General features: G+C 34.5%; 3 protein-coding genes across 4 annotated transcripts; 2 read left to right on the top strand and 1 right to left on the bottom strand.

Annotated features, from left to right (window-relative positions):
* The first annotated feature begins 1,029 nt into the window (after nt 1–1,029).
* Nucleotides 1,030–11,520, top strand: LOC6648024 (esterase B1). Its single transcript, XM_002070318.4, has 5 exons — nt 1,030–1,108; nt 8,906–9,218; nt 9,287–9,437; nt 9,497–10,233; nt 10,294–11,520. Exons 1-5 carry the CDS (start codon nt 1,065–1,067, stop codon nt 10,756–10,758), a joined length of 1,710 nt encoding a protein of 569 aa, XP_002070354.2. The 5' UTR covers nt 1,030–1,064; the 3' UTR covers nt 10,759–11,520.
* LOC6648025 (growth hormone-inducible transmembrane protein) lies at nt 4,778–6,153 on the bottom strand. Its single transcript, XM_002070319.4, has 2 exons — nt 6,076–6,153; nt 4,778–5,965 (listed from the first exon to the last, which is right to left on the bottom strand). Exon 2 carries the CDS (start codon nt 5,937–5,939, stop codon nt 4,854–4,856), a length of 1,086 nt encoding a protein of 361 aa, XP_002070355.1. The 5' UTR covers nt 5,940–5,965; nt 6,076–6,153; the 3' UTR covers nt 4,778–4,853.
* Nucleotides 11,521–11,959: 439 nt separating the features above from the next.
* On the top strand, nt 11,960–21,393 carry LOC6648023 (esterase B1). 2 transcript variants are annotated; one of them, XM_047013550.1, is made up of 4 exons: nt 11,960–12,090; nt 19,410–19,722; nt 19,788–20,499; nt 20,558–21,393. In XM_047013550.1, exons 1-4 carry the CDS (start codon nt 11,990–11,992, stop codon nt 21,181–21,183), a joined length of 1,752 nt encoding a protein of 583 aa, XP_046869506.1. In that variant the 5' UTR covers nt 11,960–11,989; the 3' UTR covers nt 21,184–21,393. The 2 variants fall into 2 exon arrangements, with proteins under 2 accessions (XP_046869506.1, XP_002070353.1); XM_002070317.4 differs by lacking the exon at nt 11,960–12,090 and adding an exon at nt 16,107–16,404.
* Nucleotides 21,394–22,483: the final 1,090 nt, after the last annotated feature.

The raw sequence follows: 22,483 nt of genomic DNA on the forward strand, positions 1-22,483 counted from the left end.
TTCGTACTGAGCGTTGTACGACTACGTCTATATTTATATATTTAAATCAGAACAAAAAACAGATATATATTTTACTAAAAAAAATGAAGATTCGAAAGCTAATTAAGCAGGACAATAAAGCGCAAGAGGATACCAATTTCGATTCTGTAAAAATTGACTCATCGAAAACGGGAACAGATCCGATTTTCAGTGCCTAAGAACAGTTCCTTATTGTACATATGTTATTTTATGTTGCCTTGACATCAGTCCAAGAGCAATTTTTGTCCCAGTGTATGAGCGTTTTCCATCGAAAAGCCCACGCAATGATTGCACGCTTTTTATGCTTCACTATCAAGAGAAAAAAGCTTTCAGTTTGCCCGCCACGCGCTTAGAACTTTTGCCAAAGTGTGTGTGTGGGTTGCTCTGCGCTCTGGGGTCGGGGGCTTTTTTCTTGGCTGCTGCTTTCGCACACACAGTTGACGAGCTGCCTTCACACTAAACGGACGCGCAACTGAACCCGAAATAAGAACAGAACAGAAACCCCCCAAACACACACAGACACATAGCATAGCAACAATACAAGCAACAAGCTAATAAAATTCAAACCATTCAAAACTACAAAGCCAAAAAAAAGAAAAAAACTGAAAATATAATAGAATTAATTCAATTTGAGTGCTACATATAAGTAATTTTGCGTGATTTAGCAAAAGTTATGTGACAACTAAGCGAGAAGTAAAGCAAAATAAGAAACGTGTGCTGTGCGTGTCCGTGTGTGTGTATGTGTGTAACTGCGCAGGACGCAGGATATGAAAAGCTTATTTTGATCTGTAGGCAGTGTGTGTATGTGTGTGTGTTGCTTGTTGACAAAAGCGCGCTAAACATAAAAGAAAAAAGTCCTTTCAAGGCCATGCAAACAGCTGGCTGGTGAATGAAAGCAACAATATCTGGAAAAATAAGAAAAATATATACTTTTCTGACCACACATAAAATATATAGAAGCTAGTTTTAGCTATATATATATTTATTTTTTTGAAAATTTTTATTTATCCAGTAAGAGTTAAGTTAACAAGAAAAAAAAAACAAAAATGTCTTCAATGGCTGCATTTGATCAAATCAAAATTGGACTCAAGTAAGTTCGAAAAAAGCAATTTTTAAATTTATTATAATTCAGGGGTAAAAGTTTCTTTTTATAGAATTTTTATGGTTTTTAGTTACACAATTTGCCTTAAATTGCTTTTGACTGTAAAGTCTTTAGTTTTAGTAATTCGTTTCAAGTAAAATGACATCAGCGAATTGTGTCATCCCGAACACAAGCTCCATATAATTAAATGCTAAGCATCAATTGCAATATATCCATATACATATATAGATATACGTTTGTCTCCCTGTCTGTATCTATCTAGGTGTAGGTGTTATTATTTACCTTACTTTTTGTCTTAAGGCTTTCTGGTGAGTAATCTCCCTTTTCGCCTAAAACAAATTCCCACAAATTAGTTTGGTATGGTTTTAGTCATACAATTATTCGGGTCTTTTGATCTAGATTGACAAGTACTTCAAAAACAGAGGTTAATGCCGTCACATCGATTATGAGATAATGCAGATAATTTAAGTACTTTAGTTGTGACGTTAACTCTAACATTTTCTTTGTTCCGTCACATAATTAAAGTCCCCTTCCCCCAGTTGGGGCCTACTTCTATTGTTTCTCAGAAAATGTAATAAGACTACCTAAGCACACAATCAAACACACATACATACATATATGTATATATGTTGTATATAAGTTCATGTTTGTGTACATTATGTGTGGGCCATTGGGACCGGCTCCCTTTTGTGTGTCTGCCGGCACTTGAATTGTGCAAATAATTAGACAACCGGTCAACAAAAGGGAGCTTAAGTAAATACACACTCATTTATAACAATGTAAATCATTTATATTATAATATATACATATAAGTATGTCAGCCAGGTCACTGTTCCATAGTTACCCTAGACAAAAATCTAATAAATGATAGTATGAAACTATAAAAAAACTTATAAATGGAAATTATATCTCTTGATTATGTCGACATGAGTAATAGATTTGCGTACAGTCGTTTTTAATACACTTAATAAACTCATTTTGTTTAATGGTAATAGGGTATAATAAATGTTAGTTACACTAAACCCAACTATGACTCATTTCAAAGTGATTGTATGTATATTTGGGTAGAGTGTTTGAAATGTCAGAAAACATGTTGTGTGAGATCAGCTTGGAACACAACGTGTTTTCGTATTTTTGGCAAGCAAAAGAAGTTGATGACTTCATTGAATTTGAAATTAGCAACAGATGTAGCAGATAAATTATGGAAATTTCCAATTTGTTATACATTTGGCAAGACAAGAATTGTTACTTTAACAGCATTGACGCAAAAAATTAATCAAAGATACTCACAGAAATCAGAAAGATAGGAACAAACTTTCCAATGTTACTGGGTATAGATTATAGTTAACTGATCTGGTTCAAACTTGTAAACTTGGAGATCGAATTTCGTCTTAAGGCTAAAGGCTTTTATTTCTCTTTGCGGTTGGCAACATAAAAAGGTTTCATTTTCGTAGAATAAAGACAAGTAAACATTTCAAATCAAAACTTAATTAAACAAAAGTTTATCTACATTAAAGCGTCAGTCTAAGATTTCAAATAATTAAATGGCAAAAAAAAAAGTGGAATATGTAAACAGATAAGGCAATTTTGATACGATTTCGTTTTTTGTTGTGCTTAATTTATTTAAATATAGACAAACAAATACATATATTAATTTACGGATATATAAATTTATATACTTCATGATGGGCAATTTATTTATTATATGTGTATACATATATCGAAATTTATTTCATTTAAATATTGAAAATAAATTACGTGATATCAAAGCCAATTTCGCATTTTTTTGGGGTTTGGATTTTTCATCTGCGCTATTTTTTGGTTTATTTTTCTCAGGTGCAACGCAAAACAATTTGCATATTCATTGCACTGCGTTTGGTTGTTGGTTGATATGATTTATGACAGCGACAGCTTCATTTTTCGTTTACTCAAAAATTGATATTCATAGAAAGTGGTGTTCAATCAATTTGGCAAATAAATTACTATTTTGGCAGGCAGCACAATGTGTCTTCTTTCCTTAACTCAAAAATATTGTCAATTTGCAGTATTTAAATTATGATTTATAAATAGCCACAATGTATTTTCTTCATTTGAAGCAATTCTCCGATTTCAATTTGCTTCAATCGAATCATCATCATCACTTACACCTATTAACCTTCAATTGGTCGAGTTAATTGCCCGAAATAGATTCATAGAATTTCCGTATGATTTTAGAAATTATTAACTCGATTTAGCCAATTCAACGACCTTGAACGACCATTGCGAATAGTACGAGAAATTGTTCTTTATATGTATTTCATTTTGTTGTTGTCTTCACTTTTTACTTAATTTTTTGGCATTGTTTCAGTACTAGATGAAATTTTCTCTATATAGCTACAATTATACATAGAATAGATGGATTGTCTCTGTTTGTCCACCCACTCACTCTCACTCGCACTAACACAAATGTAAACTTGTCAATTTCATTTAATTTTTGCGGCATTTTGTAAAGCTTTTCTCGGTTTTTTTGAATGGCGACAAAAAAAAAACAGACAAAAACAGAAAACAAAAGTGAAAATTGTTTTATAAAGCATTAAGAAGAGCAACAGCAAAAACAAATGTTTATATATAATATTTTATATATACATATACGCCACATATATAAATACATACATATATATGTATATGTTGATTTGTTTCTATCTGTATAGAATGCTTTTTTAATGATGTGAATTGTTTGCCAGTTGGAAATTGTTTATTAGGTAACAAAATGAATTTTACTAATTAAAAAAACAGATTAGATTTAAGCAATTATAAATAATGAGTTATTTGTTCCAACTAGAATGGCAAATCTGATGCCATTCGTACTCAATTTTTAAGTACAACCTATTTTTAAATTAACCCAGAAACTAAATTAGAAGAAATTATCAATTCACAGAGCCACTCAATTTATTTTCCTCTCTTTCTTTTGATCTCTGGTTGATTTCATGAGTATCTTTTGAGAAAATTTCTTCAAGTGTACTCTTAATTATTTAGTGGGTTACTTCATTGACTTTTGCAGAGCGCAATGTTTGTTGGTCCTTCAGAGTACGCCTCCTTGACCTACTCTTGGCCATTTGCTAGACACACACACATACACAGACAACATGTTGTCCGTTGTCCTCCGGAGTTGGCATCATTTGTACCTTGTACTTGTATTTTATCCTTGTGCCGATTGTGGTTAAGCTTTTCGTTTGCTCACTGGTTTTCATTCATCCAAATCTAGAGTTACTTATGAATGTCGAGTCTAAAGCTTTTTCCTGCAACAGGACACGAATTAAAGCTTTGCCAATTCGGGGTCAAAGTGTAATCCAAAACCATCATCTTTTTATTCGCAAAAGTATATCATTTTCGGGGTATTAAGTGTAAAAAACAAATGACCATGACTTGGTTTCATTACTAAATAAACCCAGAAACCTGTGTCAGGAATTTTTCACAGATTGCGTGTTGTCTGTCTCGGGGGGAGGGTTGTGTTTGTCCGACATTTAGTCTCGTCTAGCCTAGCACTATACTGATAACCGTGTTGATAGGGGAGACGAGTCTATGGAAAATTAACTAAATGGGGCCCCGGCTTATAGACTTCCTCTCCCTTCCCTCCCTTTCCTCTTTCTATTCTCTCAATTTGATGCGCGTTTCAACTGTGAGTGATGGGTGTGATCTTCTCTGTAATATATTTTACAATTTGGTAATAAACTATTTTAAATCAAAAATTAATTTACTTTCTGCGGTTACCCTGGTCGCCAGACAGAATGATAGCCATGCGTATGAATATATTCAAGGCGTCCATATAGATGGCCAGGGCATGATTGATCGGGTCATAGAATACACTGCTATACTGCGGATGCATTTCTGCTGCCTTAACAATTCTCTGGGTATCATAGAGTAGGAATCCGCTGAATAGAATCAAACCTCCATATAGCGACATGGATGCCAGGCCAGCTCCAACCGCTGTGGTCGGTGGCAGCCACATAGAAGCCAGCGATGAGGCAAACACAATGCCTAGACCAATGGCAAGTGGTCCGCCCATATAGAGAAACTTGTCGCTTGGAGCACAGGCAGCCACCGTGGAGAGGCCACCAACTATGCCGCCGGTGTAGAGCAAAGCTTTTGTCAGTATCGGACCACCAAGGAAACATAGAGGTGCCACAACAGCTCCCAGCACAGCACAATGCAGAGCCCAAGCCAATTGTTTGGGACCCAAACCAGGCTCATAGTTTATGGACTGAGCCAAAGCACCAGTGCCCATTACCAGGCCCAGGGTGATCAGCGATGCCACCCATCCGGATCTTGTAATCAATTGCATGAGAGCCTCCGATTGGAACACGGCCGCCGATGAAGCTGCTGTCAGGGCACACGAAGCTCCAAAATATGCATATGTGGCATGAATGCGATCCCTGACGTACTGTGGCCACATCACCGAATGATCATAGATGCTCGGCTGTTTGGCCAAACCGAGACCATAATAGCATAGGGCCACCATGCCCATTAGAGCTGCTCCAGCCGCTGCTCCCTTGCCCATGGAGTAGGCATTCTCGGTGGGTGGACCCATCAAACGTTCTTTTAGCGTTGGCGTTCGCGATCGGCTCTCGATATGTGTACGATCACGATCACGTGAGTTTTCTGTGTATTTACGCTGTCCCATATTCCGGGGTATCAGGGATTTTGGCTTCAAGGGACTCAATGATGGCAAACCAGTTGATTTGGGCAGAGGCAAACCATGGCTGAAACGTTGAATTGCCGACTGACCCAAGAGACGCATTGAACGTCCAGGCAGAGCGCAGGCCAAACGTGCTAAAAGCATTTTTGATGAAATTGCTTCAGTTTGGTCTAACCGTAATCGTCCAGAAATTTACAAAACAAGAAATATATATTTTTAGTATAATGTATATAAATGTAGTCTTATTTTTGTTAGAGATTATTTCGAAAATTTATACTACCTAGTGTATGTTAAAATAAAATCTAGTGGAATTGTCTCCTACAGGTAACTTGATAATTTAACTAGTTAATTCTGACCGAATGTGGTTGACACTTGACTCAAAGCATATGAGCAACGGATGTGGCGGATGGATCGAAGTTATTATATACAACATTTTCTGATTAGTATATATATTTTGGATTCTGTTTTATATAACTAAATCGTTTCTGTTGATTATATTAAAAGTTATAGGTCAATTGAGTTCTCATACTCGTGTAGCATTTCTTATAGACTTAAATGCGGCCCTGTATTTTGCCACAGACAATGAAAAATAGATTGTGTATATATGTTTGTCATAAATGTAATACGTAAATGGAAATATTTTTGAAAATTCATGATCTGTTAATGTTATTGTGTTGGTTCATTTGCCTTTTTCTTCTTTTCATCTATATTTCTTATTGTTTTGCTTTTGCTTGTTTTTCTGCTGCTGTCGTCACTTTTAGCTAATAAGCAACTGCAACGGATGTACATACTTCTATATCTATATCGAAAACATTCACCCAAGCAATTTGTTTATGTTTTTTTTTTTTTGTGAAATTTTATTTTCATCTTTTTGGCCCAAAGAATAATACATAAATCAGTCGAGATGCGAAAGATCATACAGAATCTTGGACAAACAAGGCGAAACTTTTTCGGTTTTACAACCAACGGAAATGATTAATATGAAAATTATGGTCTCTTTTAAGCAAAGTGATCTCAGGCCATAAATGTCTGGTCATAACAATATCTCGAACTATTAACTGGACAAAAAAAGGACTACACAAAGGACAGGACTGGGACTGGGACTAGGTGGGGATGACCAAATGACTTTATAGCATGGCAAATGGAAATTTTAGCAAATTTTCCTGTTCTTTCTCTCTTGGTTATTTTATGACAATCGTCCAGGTCTGTCATAAACATTATTTATATTGCTGTCGGTCATTAAGTTGAGCGTTTTGGGTTCGAAGCTGCTTTCACACACACACAAACACACACTCCGGCATACACAATTTCTATGTCAGAAGTTCAAGGCTGAGGCTCCTAATCGCCGGATGTACGCGGAATGGCACTTTATGCGTTTGGGCTCAACACGACACGACACGATGTTCTATTTATAGGAATAAATTTTGACATTCTTCTGTCATTTTAATACCCAGCAAAAGAAAACATTTTGGTATATTCATTGAGACTAAAAGTTTGAATACTAGAGGAAAAGACTAATAATATAATGCATCCATTCTAACAAAGATTTCAGAGGAAAGGAAAGGATCTGCAAAGATTCTTCTTTTTAGCATTTCTTTTTCGATCATATGGACAGGGCATCAAAATTTTTTTCATTCCCGCTTGTTGTCTGACAAAATATGTGAGTTTTTGATGACAGATGCATTGCAGTGTGTGAGTGTTTGTGTAGATTGTATATTTTATGGTATAGAGAATTGAATTTGCTTGAAAATTGAATCACGTTTCATGTATGCTGAATTGTCGTTAAGTCTGTCGCCCACTCGCCCGGCAAAACAAAAAAAAAAGAAAATAAACCTACTCAAACTATTTTGGATTGTCTTTGTTTTTATTTATTTTACGAGTGTTTCGCCAAAAAGGCTATATGAGAGAATCAGATTGCCTTTGTCAACTGGCATGAAGGAAATACAAATTTTTAGCAATATCTGCAGCATCATCAATCAGGATCACCTTGAAGTAGAGAATTCTCTATAATCTACATAACAAAAACAAATTGTATTTTTAAATTATTCTTTAGCTTGGACTAAAAGAAATACCATTGGCGGAAATATAACGTGTAGTTTGTGCAATTATTTTTGATATCTTATCAGTAGTTGTAGTTGAAGGCCAAAATGGAAATGATTTGCTAGACAAGAGTTTTATGTGTTCTAGAGAAAAAAATTGGTTTATTTTTATAATTACAAAGTCCATATAAATTTTGTAGCTTTGCATACTTTTTATCGTCTTGTTTTAATTTATTTTTAAATGACTTTTGATTTATTAGTTTTTGATATTTTTATCGACTTGCTTTAGTCCATTCTAAATGACTTTTAATTTGCCTAATAATTCTTTTCATTTCTTTATTTTCTTGAAATATTTTTCTCACATATTTTTCATTTTCCACTTTTTGCCTTGTTTTGGCCTTTTTCTACATTTCCTATATATTTTTGGTTATTTATACATTTTGGCCATCTTTGCTGTTAACCTTCCGCCTCTCTGTTTGATTCTCTTCGTTTTGCTTATGTTCATCATAAGTTCTATCATTTTTGTGGAAAATTTTGTGTAAATTTGTTTAATTAACAACAAAATCGGCCTTGATTGGTAGACAAACACATACACTTAGAAAAAGTTGAATGACTTACACGTAATTTGTTAAACATTCTCACTTTATCGCATTTAAGTATCTATCTATATAAAATTTTGTTGTTTTCTTTTTCATTTGGTGAATTGTTTATCTTTTAATTTTGCCTAAAGTCTTTTGATTTTATATAGGGGATTTGTGGGTAAAATAAGATTGAAAAAAAGGCAAACATTGCCAGCTGATATGAGCCGCGGCAGTTAGGAAACTGATAAATGTCACGCACCTGGCTCGCGACATTATCAGAGAATGAAAACTAAGTGGGTAAGCGGAAAGAAAAGGTACCCATCAATATTAGCAAAGCTGACTGCCCGCCTGTCGTTTCTGATTAATGGCAATTTTTTGTTTTTTGATTAGGATTTAGTATGTACTTTTAGCTAGATTTAAAACGTAAATGAGGAAATGTTTACAACATTTTACTGATAAAATTTTGTGTGTTTGTATTTTGTTCTTGCAGAATGGTCGATTTTAAAGTACAACAACGTCGTAATCGCACCAGCGAAAAGACTGTCGTGAGCACCACTTATGGCCCTATCAAGGGTGTGAAACGGAAGTCCATCTATGGGCAATCCTACTTTAGTTTTGAAAAGATTCCATTTGCCAAGCCACCAATTGGTGAATTGCGCTATAAGGCGCCACAGCCTCCAGAGGTTTGGACCGAGGTCAAGAGCTGCACATCACAGGGTCCGAAACCATTGCAAAAGCATTTTGTATTCGAGATGACTGATGGCTCTGAGGATTGTCTATACCTCAATGTATATACTAAGAATGTAAGTTGTGAGAGACAAATACGATGACAATTTTCTATACATATTAATAAAAATTTGGCTATTTTTAGTTATATCCCACGAAACCTATGCCTGTGATGGTCTGGATCTATGGCGGTGGCTTCCAGTTTGGCGAAGCCACGAGGGAATGCTATAGCCCAGACTATTTATTGAGGGAAGATGTGGTCGTTATATCAATAAACTATCGTTTAGGTCCATTAGGTAAGTAAAAGTGGAGTTATTCTCCATCACAAGGCTAACAATCTAGCAATTTCTTTTAGGTTTCCTTTGTCTCGAGGATCCCGAATTTGATGTGCCCGGCAATGCAGGTCTTAAAGATCAGGTTCTTGCCTTGCGTTGGGTCAAGGCCAATTGTTCGCGTTTTGGCGGTGATTCAGGGAATATAACTTTGTTTGGTGACAGTGCTGGCAGCGCCTCAGTTCACTATATGATGATCACGGAGCAGACACGGGGTCTCTTTCACAAGGCCATTTGTATGTCCGGCAATACACTCTCGCCATGGGCTGTTACCCCCCAACGCAATTGGCCTTATCGTCTGGCTGTCCAGGCTGGCTACACGGGAGAGAACAACGATCAGGATGTCTGGGAATTTTTACGTACTGCCAAGGGTGCCGATATCATTAAGGCCAACAGTGACCTATGCATTGACGAGGAGAAGAAGGAACGCATTGGCTTCTCATTTGGTCCCGTGGTTGAACCATATTTGACTGAACATTGTGTGGTTGATAGAAAACCCATTGACATGATGCGCACCGCCTGGAGTAACAGTATTCCCATGATCATTGGAGGTGTATCTAATGAAGGCCTCCTGCTATATTCTGAGACAAAAGCGAACCCGAAATGTTTAAATGAACTGAATGATTGTCGATTTGTGGTGCCCATTGAATTGAACATGGATCGTGATAGTGCACTCTGTATAGAGTATGGTGAGCAGTTGAAACAAACCTATTATGGCGATAAGACGCCCAGTCTGGATACTCTACACGAATATCTGCAGGTAAGCGTTGAAAAAAGATCTTATTGCCATGATCTTTGTTTAATTGATATCTTTTATTAGATGGTCTCGCATGAATATTTCTGGTTTCCCATATATCGGACGGTTTTGTCACGACTTGAGCATGCCAGCAATGTACCCACCTATCTGTATCGTTTCGATTTCGATTCGAAGCATTTCAATCACCTGCGCATTCTCAGTTGTGGCAAGAAGGTACGAGGTACATGTCACGCCGATGACCTCTCATATTTGTTCTACAATTCGTTGGCAAGAAAACTGAAAGATCACACAAGGGAATACAAATGCATTGAGAAGTTGGTGGGATTGTGGACACATTTTGCTACCTATGGCAATCCCAATTTCGATCCAGAACAATCGGAATTGTGGCAACCAGTGTCGGCTGCAGCCGTTGAGAAACGTCAGCTTAAGTGCCTTAATATATCAGATGATCTTAAGAATATCGATGTGCCTGATTTGCAAAAGCTGATGGTCTGGGAGAGTTTCTTCAAGCGTGATGAATTAATTTGAGGAATGTCAAAGTGAAACGTTTTGTTAACCCACCTTGGCTAGTTATACGACTCGTCTAAAGCTTTATTTCTCTGGCCTGAAAGAAAGAACCTATGCTAAAGCGTAGCTTTAACAAATTAGATGCTATATATATAGAAATTGTTAGGAATATATATATATATATCTATATATCTATATGTATTGTGTATATGTCTACGCGTTTGTTAAGTTTGCCGAATTCGAAATTCTATTGTAAGTGTGTTACATTTTTCTTCCTAATAAGTCTAGATAACAGGAATATATATATATACATTTAACGATTAAGCTAAAAGGAAACAAGTCGCAACAAATGTACCTAAAATGAAAATGGAAAATGTTTAAGAAAGACAAGAAAACCAACTGCAGGGTATAAACTCACAAAAGTTCCACTTAGCTTTGACTACTCAGGGTCAAACTGAACAGCCCATTTTAAGAAGCTCTTCGAGAGGAAGGGCTCGAGTTAAATGCTTGAACTTGATTTAAATTGTAATTAATTGTGAATCCAAGCCTGTTTATATTTGCATAAAATTCTGAATGTTCCTTTAAGTACACCGCAACTAAAACTATGTGTATTAGTATGTATATCAAGCATATTTAATATGAGTATATAACTTTATCTCTAGTTTATGTTTAAGTCCCTTTAAACACTATTTTTGTTGCTTCCATTCAAATGGCTGCGCACAGTTTATGATCACTCCTAAAATGTAATAGATATACATAGTAGGTATTTGTTTAATGTAATGTTTTATAGATATATTTTATGTATAATTTTTTGGCTAAAATGTTTTTTATATTAACAACAACAACAAGAAAAACCTGTCCAAAGATTTACATATTTTTTAAGAAAATTTACAAAACAAACAAACAAAAAAAAAAAAAGAACTAATAATAACTTGCAAAAAGTTTTCCTCTTTTTTAAAAACAAAACTAAAATTGATCAAGACAACATTCTTCATTATAATTAGAATTCTAGAAAAGCTTCGGAAATGTGATCGAAATCAAACAAAAATTGAATTTTCATATAAATTGAAGACAAAAAATATAAATATACATATTTTATTAAACTAAAAACAACTTGATTTTAAATGCGTTTTAATTTGAAAAAGAAAACTTATAAAAACAAAGTATAAAATACTTGGCTTGATATTTCTCTCTTAATATATTCCAATAGTAGATACTTTGCTTCAATTTTCACCTAAAAAATATAGTAAATATGAGAAAATATTTATTTCTTTTAATCAAACTTAATCATGAAAGACTGAAAACATTTGGCGATAAACCTTTGCCTTTCACCAATTTGGATTATTTTAAAAAGTAAGTAAACTTCCCCCACAATTTTCTTGATTAGCACGTCGGCTACCTGAAATCGCCTATCGTGAATCTGAATGGCTATATAATCATAAACAAATAGGTACGTCACTATAACTGTCTGACTCTCATATGGTAAACGACAAACAACAAAAAATTATCGCATCAGCCAAAATTTTAACAAACATTTTAAAAAGATAAACAAAAACCGCAGACAGTCTGAACGTTTTTTTTTTTGACACCGATGTTTATATACACTAGGAAATTGTTAAACCCATCAAGCGGTCAGAATCGTTGTTTCTGATTAAAAATCTGTTCCCTTTGACATTTAAATTTTCTCCACTAAGCAAATGGAATTTTTTTTCTCCACTCAAAATAAATACACACAATCACAAGTTGAAATGTAGCGTGACCAATTATCAAGTGCAAATTTGTTTATACTTTTAGTACTTTTTTTTATGACGATAACTAATTTTGAGTAGAAGGGGAAATGAAATATTTAAAATCAAAAAAAAATATAGGCAAAAAACTTACCATAGAATATTAAAACTGTATTTGCTTAACGACAAACATGAAATTGCTGGCTTAAACACGAGTGACATGGCCACAAAAATTAAAAAAGGCAGGTCGAATGTTTTTTTTTTATAATAATTAAAACCTCTGAAAGGCTTTTTTTTATAGTGATCTGTTAAAAAGTTATGAGCTAAGAGCATCAAATTTTAAGAGTTGTTATTTAAAGAAGACATTCTTAAACTTTATCCGATTAGATCTGGTCTTTGTTTTGCTGTTGACTTGCCGATGTTTTCTAGTAAATCGTTTTAGTAATTATTGTTCATTAATTTTAAATGGCATCAATTATCAATTTATCAATCATTTTGCGCTTCATATCGTATAATTTTTAATACTAATAAGATGTTTAAGTTTTGCTTGATAGGATTTTGTTTATGAGGGCTGAAAAAGGAAAGGTACACATCAATTTTTAGAGAAACATATATACTTGCATTTTGGTAATTACTGATTAACATCTGTCAATCATGGTCAATCGACTTTGAATAAATGCTGACATTAAAAAAGCATTCAGCCAAGACACTTTAGCAAAAATTAAGTTACGAAGTCGTCTGCAAGCACGGAAACTAAATGCTAATGAGATAAAGTTCTTTATATAAATATTTACATATATGTTAGATTTGACGCCTGCTGAAGTGCAGAAAAGTACATGAAGCATATAAGAAATCCAGCAGATCTGTAAAAATTTATTCGCCAAGGATGATCAAATAATTAATAGTGCCAAAAAATATCGATTAATAAACATGTATAAAAGAAAAGTTTAAAGGTTAATAAGCTTAAAAATTGTTGTTCTATTTCTTAATCATTTTTCAAAAGTAGTCATTTCATTGTTATTATTCTTTAAACGCCATTTATTTGTTCCAGTAGCTGGCAAAACTGCTTAGCTATTCTTTAGAAGTTTCAAAAATGCATTCCACATTTTTTTTGAACAAGCCAAAGGTTAGTCTCTATCTACTTCAGTTGACTTTGAGTTGGATTTATAGTCAAAGCCAACGTTCAAACATATATATTGGTTGAAATAAGTTTGTTTAAATAATTATCAGTATGCGATTAATGTGACATATTTCAAGCAATGTATGCAATTGTCATTTGCGTAATTCTATTTCTGTTTTGTTAAGTGTTAATCAAAACTTTAAATATATCAAAATATATTATGGAAGAAGCTTGGATCTATTTTAATCTCTCAACTCAGTTTATAACAGACAGCAAAAGAGATCAGACGCAATGAGTCTAGCACATCATTTTCAATTTGTTCTATGGTAAATAAATCTATTACATTTTCTGGTAACAAATGTTTTATTTGAAATAGTTTTCTACTTCTTTTCTGTTTGTCCTATGTCCTGAGCGATGATGTGCCTTCAGCTGAGGCTGAGTCTGTAATTACGGAAAGTGAAGAGGCCTATACCACAGCGGATAGTTTACATTTAATAAATGTTTGATAAGAAATTGCATAACTGTTTCTAAATAAATGTTATAACAAACGTATTATCGGCAACCTCAAAATGAAATCAAGTTTCGTTTAACAATGTATATATTAATCTAGTTTCGAGTCAAGTTCAAAGTCGCGCACGTTTCTACGATTGTTGAATGTGTTCTACACGGTTAAACGATATACTTACACACACACACACATATGTACATATATAAACAAAGCTATATAGTTATGTACATATGTATAGATAAAATTATATGTTATGCAGTAACAATGATTTCGTCATTTTAAAGGGGGCTTTGGACTCATTAAAACTTTAGCCAGGTGGTGGGGCGTATACTTAATGTTTTGTTGTTGTTTCAAGTTCATGCTCAAGGTGTGGTTAATGGTTTTTGTTTTAAGGCGGTCTTAAATGAGGTAACTATTTTCTTTAGTGTTACCGTTAATGCTAGCTTCATTTAGGTTGGCAAGTTTAAGAAATTTTCGTCATGTGTGGCCGCCGAATATACAAATCAATGGTTTTGTTTTTTGTATCATCATTGTGGATAGACATTTTTACTTATCAAACATTAAACAAATAAAGGAATGGAAAGTACATTAATCATAAAGATATATTTTATCTATTGCCTATGTCAATTTCATAAAAAATTGTGTAATTAACTAGCGATTTCAAATCAAAGTTCAATGCTAGGATGTCACAAATAGATAATAATATATAATATAAAATTTTTGTAAATTTTACATGCTAGTTTTTTAGGATTTCAACTTGTTTAAATTGCTTAAAAAAGCCGCAAGAATGGGGTCTACTTGTGTTTTTAAATACAATTTTTTCCTAATTCTAAATTTGAATTCGACATAAGAAAATATCAAAGAAAATATCCCAACGAAAAATGTTTATCTAAAATCAATTTTGTAGTTCTTTCTGAAGTAGTTAGTTTGAACGATTAAGGCGTATAAGCCATGAATAAGTGCCAACTAAACTCAAACCTTTGATTCTATTAGGAAGTATTTAATAGATTGTTATTTTGTAGTTTATAAATAAAGAAGGCTTTCTTGTTTGATTTTTTCAATACATTTCGATCTCAAATTTTAAGAACAATTTTTACACATTTGTCTGTTGTCGAGTTTTAAAAAATTATGTTCAAACATTTCAAAAGCCATCGAGTGTCATTAACTTTGATTGTTCAAAAATATCATTTAGTTGAAAGTTACATAAAGTTTAGTTTAGTTGACTGGGATAATGAAGACATTTTATATGATTCTCCTTTTTCTTCAAGCATCCCTAAGGAACACTTGTTAAAAAAAGGTATGACTTGGGCTGAAAAACCACTGACAAATTGTAACAATTGTCCAGTCATTCACGCAGATCCAAGATTAAAAAAAGGTTTGACTTGGGCTGAAAAACCACTGATAAATTATTTAATTGTAACAATTGTCCAGTCATTCACGCAGATCAAAGATGATATAGTGTGGGAGAATTACTTTGTTTCATGTGCCAATTCATAATTTGAAAAATATTTCATCATTCGTGTACGACTCTACAAAGTTTCGCAACTAAATGAGATTAGATAAGTCTGAAAATCAATAAATTTTGATCCAAGTACAATGTTTTCTTCATGATAATAATATATTTTAAAAAGATTTTATTCAGCAAAGCTGTGTATGCTGTAGATGCCACAAAAATTTTGATAATCTAAATTTAAGAACTCTCTTTTATCAATGATCGTTGAAAGCTCTAGTAGACCGTTATTTCAAAAAACAGACCGCAAACTTTGCAATAAACTTGGAAAGCTTCTTAGCTAGCCATCAGGGCTACACTATCAGCACTCTACTATAACATAAACTAAGAGACTGTAAACCAGTATTTCCAGTGAGAATCAATGACCGCATTTACCTGTCGAAAGAGAGAGAGTGAGAGTGAGAGAAAGAGTGTCTAGATAAACAGCTGCTCTGCTGCTCTAGTAAATTGTGGCGCTCGCACGCCCCACTTAGTTTTCGTTGGACTTACGATCACCCGTGTTCAATCAGTTTGTGGCGCAGTCTCCCCAAGAACGGAACGGAACGGAGCCGATTCGCCTTGGTCTTTGGTGGTCTCTCAAGCGTGTTTCCCGGTCGCGTGTTTAGCAAAGCAAACTTAAAACATTTGCGACACTTTCACTGAGCGAAAGGCATAAGCCGTTAAATTTTTATTTGCTCATACAATTTGAGTGAGCTTGAGTGTGTTTGTGTTTCTAAATTTGTTGTGATAATCACCTGAAGCGAATAGAAACATCAAGAAAAATGACAGCTCGATTTATGGATATAGTTAAATTGACCTTTAAGTAAGTTTCCCGATCGCAAAGAGAGAGAAAGAAAAATCAATACATTTTTCTAGCCTCTCGATGTTGCAAGCAACAGCAATGTTGTCTCTGTATTGGCGTTGTATGTGCGTGTGTGTGTGTGTGTATATGTGTCGATGTGGCTTTGGTGAAATTGTTGCGCAAACATTGTTGCTGCTGTTGTTTTTTGTGTTTTTTTTTTGTTTTGTCTTTTGCATAAAATTAATGATATTTTGATTTATCTTGTTGTTGTTATTGTTCGTTGGTTTCTTTTCCATTTCGTTTTCCTCATGATTCAGCATTGTTGATACCCTTTAGTCAGCATAATAATGAGTATATTTAAATGATAAGAAATCGAAGTTGTAAAATATCATATGTAATCGCTATTCTTTAATAGCAAAATTGTAATGTTTACCCCAAGTTTTCCATCTTCTTTTTTAGTCAGTAAAAACATATTCATTGTACTTTTTTTGTAATATTATTTGTGCAGTATTAATATTATTGTTGGCATGACATGACTATCAGGCAATTCAGCATATTCGGCTAGCAACATTTGATGCTGGCAACATAAGTTGCTATTAGTAGAGCTGACTAGCAACATTTTAATTGCTCACTTTACAAACTTCAATTTACAGAGTATAAAACAGTCGTTGCCTAAAAGGAACTGTATTTTTTAGTATTTATTTTTGTTGTTGTTAAATTGTTTGCTATTATTTGCACGTTTTCCACACATGCGAAATTGTTTATTAGCAATTTTACAGATAGTTAGTATTTTTAACATAATTTATTTCAAAATCTTTACAATTTCTGTGTGTGAAATGCAGGTAAAATAAAAAGAATTTAATGTTTAACTAAAATGGTTATGTACTTTTATTTCCTTTGTTTTTTTTTTAATTCCAAGAAGAGTAACTTTTGGCTTTCTTAATTAAACGGTCTTTATGAGCTTAATAAATTGTCCAGGCAAAAATGTTTGCCTGGCACATGTAAATTTAATTGTGATTCGCTTTGTTAATTCTTTTTTTGAACTACAAAATGGAATAAAAACCTAAAATGCTAAAAGGCAAGAAGAATAGTTAGACAATTTCTTTAAAAGACTACTTAAAAATCCTACAAACTGATAAACGAAAGACGCCTTAAAACACAAGTTTATTTAAATATAGATAAAACATTTATCCTAAGTATTATTTATATATATATATATGTTTTTTTGTTGTATATATGTTTTTGTCTGACAAACAAATATAAAAATGTAGCCAGAACATATTGATAAACTCTCACTGGGTACACAGTTCATTTATTTCCGAGTGTATAGAAATAATGCCGATTGGGCATGACATGACAACATTTCAGAAAGGTAAAACAAACAGATCTCAGGGGACTAGCGAAGCGGCTAAGAGAATTTATTTATATTATGCACTTTATTCATTGGATAACCAAAGTCCGCTATATCTAGTTCTGGTTGTAATTGATTGCTTAACTCTGAATGACACACAAATACTTTTAGTCGTTTCGTGACTACATCCATACTAAATACTAAGTTAGGGCAATTAAATATTTGTTATTTAACATTAGACAGGGATTAAAATGCTGTGGACTATCATTATGGCTGATCAAATTTATTTTTCACCAAACTTAATATGTTTAACAATTTTCTAAAAATCTTTTCGTTTACTATCGAAAAAAACTTATACCCTATGTTACCTACAGGGTGTTGCAGTTATCTGGTTTATTATCATTTCGATTTGTGTTTGGCTTGGTGATTAGATATGGTACTAATCAAAACAAATGTATACATATTTTATCAGCAATTCGTTACAGCGCATCTAAATAACACAAGACGATAATATTAAGCTAACTTCACAGCTTAAAATATTCTTTTCCAATAGATTTTATTATTGTCATCATTTGATTGACACGAAATAGTTTTTTGCACGTTTAGTTTAGTAGATTGGAGATCACCATAATCCTTTACTAAAGGGTCTTCTGGGTCTGTGTTTTGTTGCCCTGTGTAATTAAATTCACAAAACAATTGTTTTCCATTCGCAATTGATGATTGAGCAGATGATTCTTGCTTCAAAACGTTGAACTTTTGCAAATTTACATATGGATTAAGAAAGATCAAGCAAAACACACATTCTATTTTATTTACATATCGAATTTGTATGGGAACTGTTTTTTAAGTCCTTTCTTTTGAAGGGTATTCAAACATCGTTGTACTATATATAGTTTATATTTATCTACGTCAAGTTATGGTTTCGCTAATCACCTACATAAGTTGAAAAACTTAAAAATCTATATACAATTTAATCTAGTCAAGCAATTATAATGCCTGTTATTTAGGTACGTTTAAATTGAGTTTAACGAGAAGCTCTCAATCAAGTGTTTTATTAACAAAGATTACTCAATGCATGCGAATTGAAAATACTCACCTGATATCTATATTGCCCAGACATAAAGTCAAGTCACCTAAAAACAGTTTTCCCGTTTCCTTTGTCTGAACCGCTTAGACTTTGCGACCCGATCCAATCTTTTGTGATTAATCTTTTTTTCCTGACTCAATGAGAGCCATTTGTATGCCTTATGGAGAGAAAAACAAAACCGACAGAAACTATGTCAGTGCATCTGTGAAATATAAAATGTTTGATTAACTTGAAGGTAGGTGGGCACAGTGGGACAATTGATGTCATTAAGTGCACTAAGCAATGCAAAATAAATTAACAAGAGAGGGCCATAAAAACTATAAACAACAAATTGTAAACAAACGACGAAATACTATACGCGAATAGAGAAGCACTTTGACAATTGGTCATGCATATTAAACGTTAAAGCATTGAGGTTGGTCAAAAGGCGTGGAAAATTGGTAAGACTTTAAAATAAAAAAAGCAAAGAGAAGCAACCCAACGCATATGACATTGAATATCAGACAGAGATGTAGATTGGAGGGGATTTAATCTAAAGAGATTACTTAATTAATTTCTCATTTCATTTCACTTTACTTTACTTTTCAGGGTGCTCAGTTTCAAGTATGAGCAGCGCAAGTTAACCACAGCTATTTATTCGGTGGTCAAGACTAAATTGGGCACTGTTCGTGGTGTCAAGAGGAATACCATTTGGGGTGACAGCTATTATAGCTTCGAGAAAATACCATTTGCCAAACCTCCGGTGGGTGAGCTGCGTTTCAAGGCACCAGAACCAATTGAGCCATGGGATCGTGAATTGGATTGCACTTCACCAGCTGACAAGCCACTTCAGACGCATATGCTCTTCCGCAAATTTGCTGGCTCTGAAGATTGCCTTTATCTGAATGTCTACGCCAAGGATGTAAGTAGAGAGAGAAAGTAAGAGAGAGAGACCTTAGAGCTAATTCAAATGGATTTTCTTTTTAGCTGCAACCACAAAAATTGCGTCCAGTTATGGTTTGGATTTATGGCGGTGGTTTTCAAGTCGGTGAAGCATCACGTGATATGCACAGTCCCGATTTCTTTATGTCCAAAGATGTAGTCGTGGTCACAGTTGCATATCGTTTGGGTGCTTTGGGCTTTTTGAGTCTCGATGATTCCGAAGTGAATGTGCCAGGAAATGCAGGTTTGAAAGATCAACTGATGGGCCTACGTTGGGTGCAACAAAATATTGAAGCTTTCGGCGGGGATCCCCAGAATGTGACACTCTTTGGCGAGAGTGCAGGAGGAGCTTCAACACATTTGCTCACTTTAAGCCCCAAGACGGAAGGTTTAATGCACAAGGCAATTGTGATGTCGGGCAGTGCTCTGTGTCCCTGGGCTGTAGCACCGCGTAATGATTGGGCATATCGTTTGGCCGAAAAGATGGGTTACACTGGCAGTAACAAGGATAAGCATATATATGAATTCTTGAAACAGGCCAAGGGCGGGGACATAGTCAAGGCGTCGGCCACAGTTCTTAATAAGGATGAAAAACATCATCGTGTGCTATTTGCCTTTGGTCCTGTGATAGAGCCTTATGTAACGGACCACACACTGATTGATAGACCTCCCTATGAATTGATGCAACAAACTTGGACCAGGAAAATTCCCGTTATTTTTGGTGGCACCAGTTTTGAGGGTTTACTTTTTTATCCAGGTGAGTTTTGGTTAAAGAGAAAAGAGAAATATATTTACTGATATTTCAACTTTTTCAGAGGTCACACGTCGTCCAGCCACCCTGAATGAGGTGGGCAACTGTCTGAATGTTTTACCCAGAGATTTGGGCTCCAATCTTGATTCTAAACTGAGGGAGAACTATGGTCTGCAATTGAAGCGTGCCTATTTCGGTGATGAAGATTGCAATCAGGCTAACATGATGAAATTCCTGGACTTGGAATCCTATCGTGAATTCTGGCATCCCATCTATCGTTCGATTTTGTCCCGACTACGTATTGAAGGGGCGGCTCCCACTTACCTATATCGCTTCGACTTTGATTCCAAACTATGCAATTCCATTCGTATTGTCCTCTGTGGCCACGAGATGCGTGGCGCTTGCCATGGCGATGATTTGTGCTACGTATGGCACAGCATGTTGTCCCATCAATCTGCTCCCGACTCACCCGAATACCAAGTCATCAAAGCCATGGTAGATATATTTACGAATTTCGCTGCCCACAGTGATCCCAATTGTGAGAGCATTAAGTCCTTAAAGTTCGCTCCCATGGAGAGTGAGGACAATTTGCATTGTCTCAATATCAGCGATAAGATTGAGATTAAACGTTTGCCCGAATTGGAGAAATTATCAGTGTGGAATGGTTTCTACTCAAAAGGCAAACTGTAAATAATTCATTAGCCTAACTTATTTTATAGCTTTAATGATCTTCAAGCATTCTTTGTTTATGTAAATATGTTGTACATACATACATATATAGGTTTTGACTTAATAATTCACCACCTACATAGGTTATTAGCTTGTATGATTTTTTATACTTATTTTTTACATAAGATGGGACTTAAGTTGTTATTAAAATAAAATTTAAAATGCTTAAAAGTTAAGGAATTAATTGAAAGTCCTTGAGTTTGTTCAAAGACAGTGAAAGTTGGAAGGAGAATGATTAGTAACGGCTTTAAAAAGATCTCCTGATATCTTATTCATTGTGCCACAAAAGAAAAAGAATTCTACAAGCCCAGAAATGTTAATATTTGATTTGATATATCCCCAATAAGAGCGGGATTAAAAGGTCGCGGTATTTTAATGAAACTTCATGCTGAAAACAAGTCTCTATCAAAAAGTACTAAAACTTACTGAATCAAAAATCTCCGTCCATATTTTATATTTAATATTTTACAATTAGCCAAAACTTTTGCCCCACTAAGTTGTTATATTTCATTAAATTCCTTAGTTAAGGGGTGGATTGACGTTAAAGCTGTCACTTGTTTTTTGTTTGTAGTTAGTGTTTTGCTGGAGAGTGTCGACAACTACACACCTAAACTCACACACACACACACACTCACACATGCAAATTTCTATAGACGCTGATGTGACATTTATGTGTGTAAGCCAACGCTTGACAATCAAAGGGGACAACAATTTCCGCAACGCCACCGACGACAGCGAAAATCCAGAATACGCAGAGGCGGAAAGAGGGAGAGAGAGCGAGAGAGATAGACAAGGATAAACAGATAGATAGAGATAGCGAGAGAAAACCATGGAGGCTTGGAAAAAAAATTCCATTAAAATTTTTGCAAGTTTTTAATCTGTTTTTTTTTTATTTTCCCCTTTTGCATATTCTTTTTTTTGTATTTTTGTGATACATTTTTGTGGATCTTTTTGGGCCATCGGAAAATGTTTTGCGTGGTAAATCCAACAGGGGTTCCGGTTCCATATAGCCGTACACAGAAGTGTGTGCGTATGTGTGTGTTTTCGGTTTTGGCGGTCCGGCTCATCAGCGGCGTGAAAATTTCATTTGACGAAAGCGAATAGTGGAATTTCCTTTTTTTTTTTTAGTTTTATTTCTAGTTGTTAGATTTGCCTCTTACGAGAGGAAGCGGTGGGAGGGATAGAAAGTAGGCACGACTGTCAGGGATTCAGCATGGGATATGGCATATAGAAACAATAAAAATAAACGATACTGAATAGA

The sequence above is a fragment of the Drosophila willistoni genome, chromosome 3R, assembly GCF_018902025.1.
Source record: "Drosophila willistoni isolate 14030-0811.24 chromosome 3R, UCI_dwil_1.1, whole genome shotgun sequence".
Classification (NCBI taxonomy): Eukaryota; Metazoa; Arthropoda; class Insecta; order Diptera; family Drosophilidae; genus Drosophila; species Drosophila willistoni.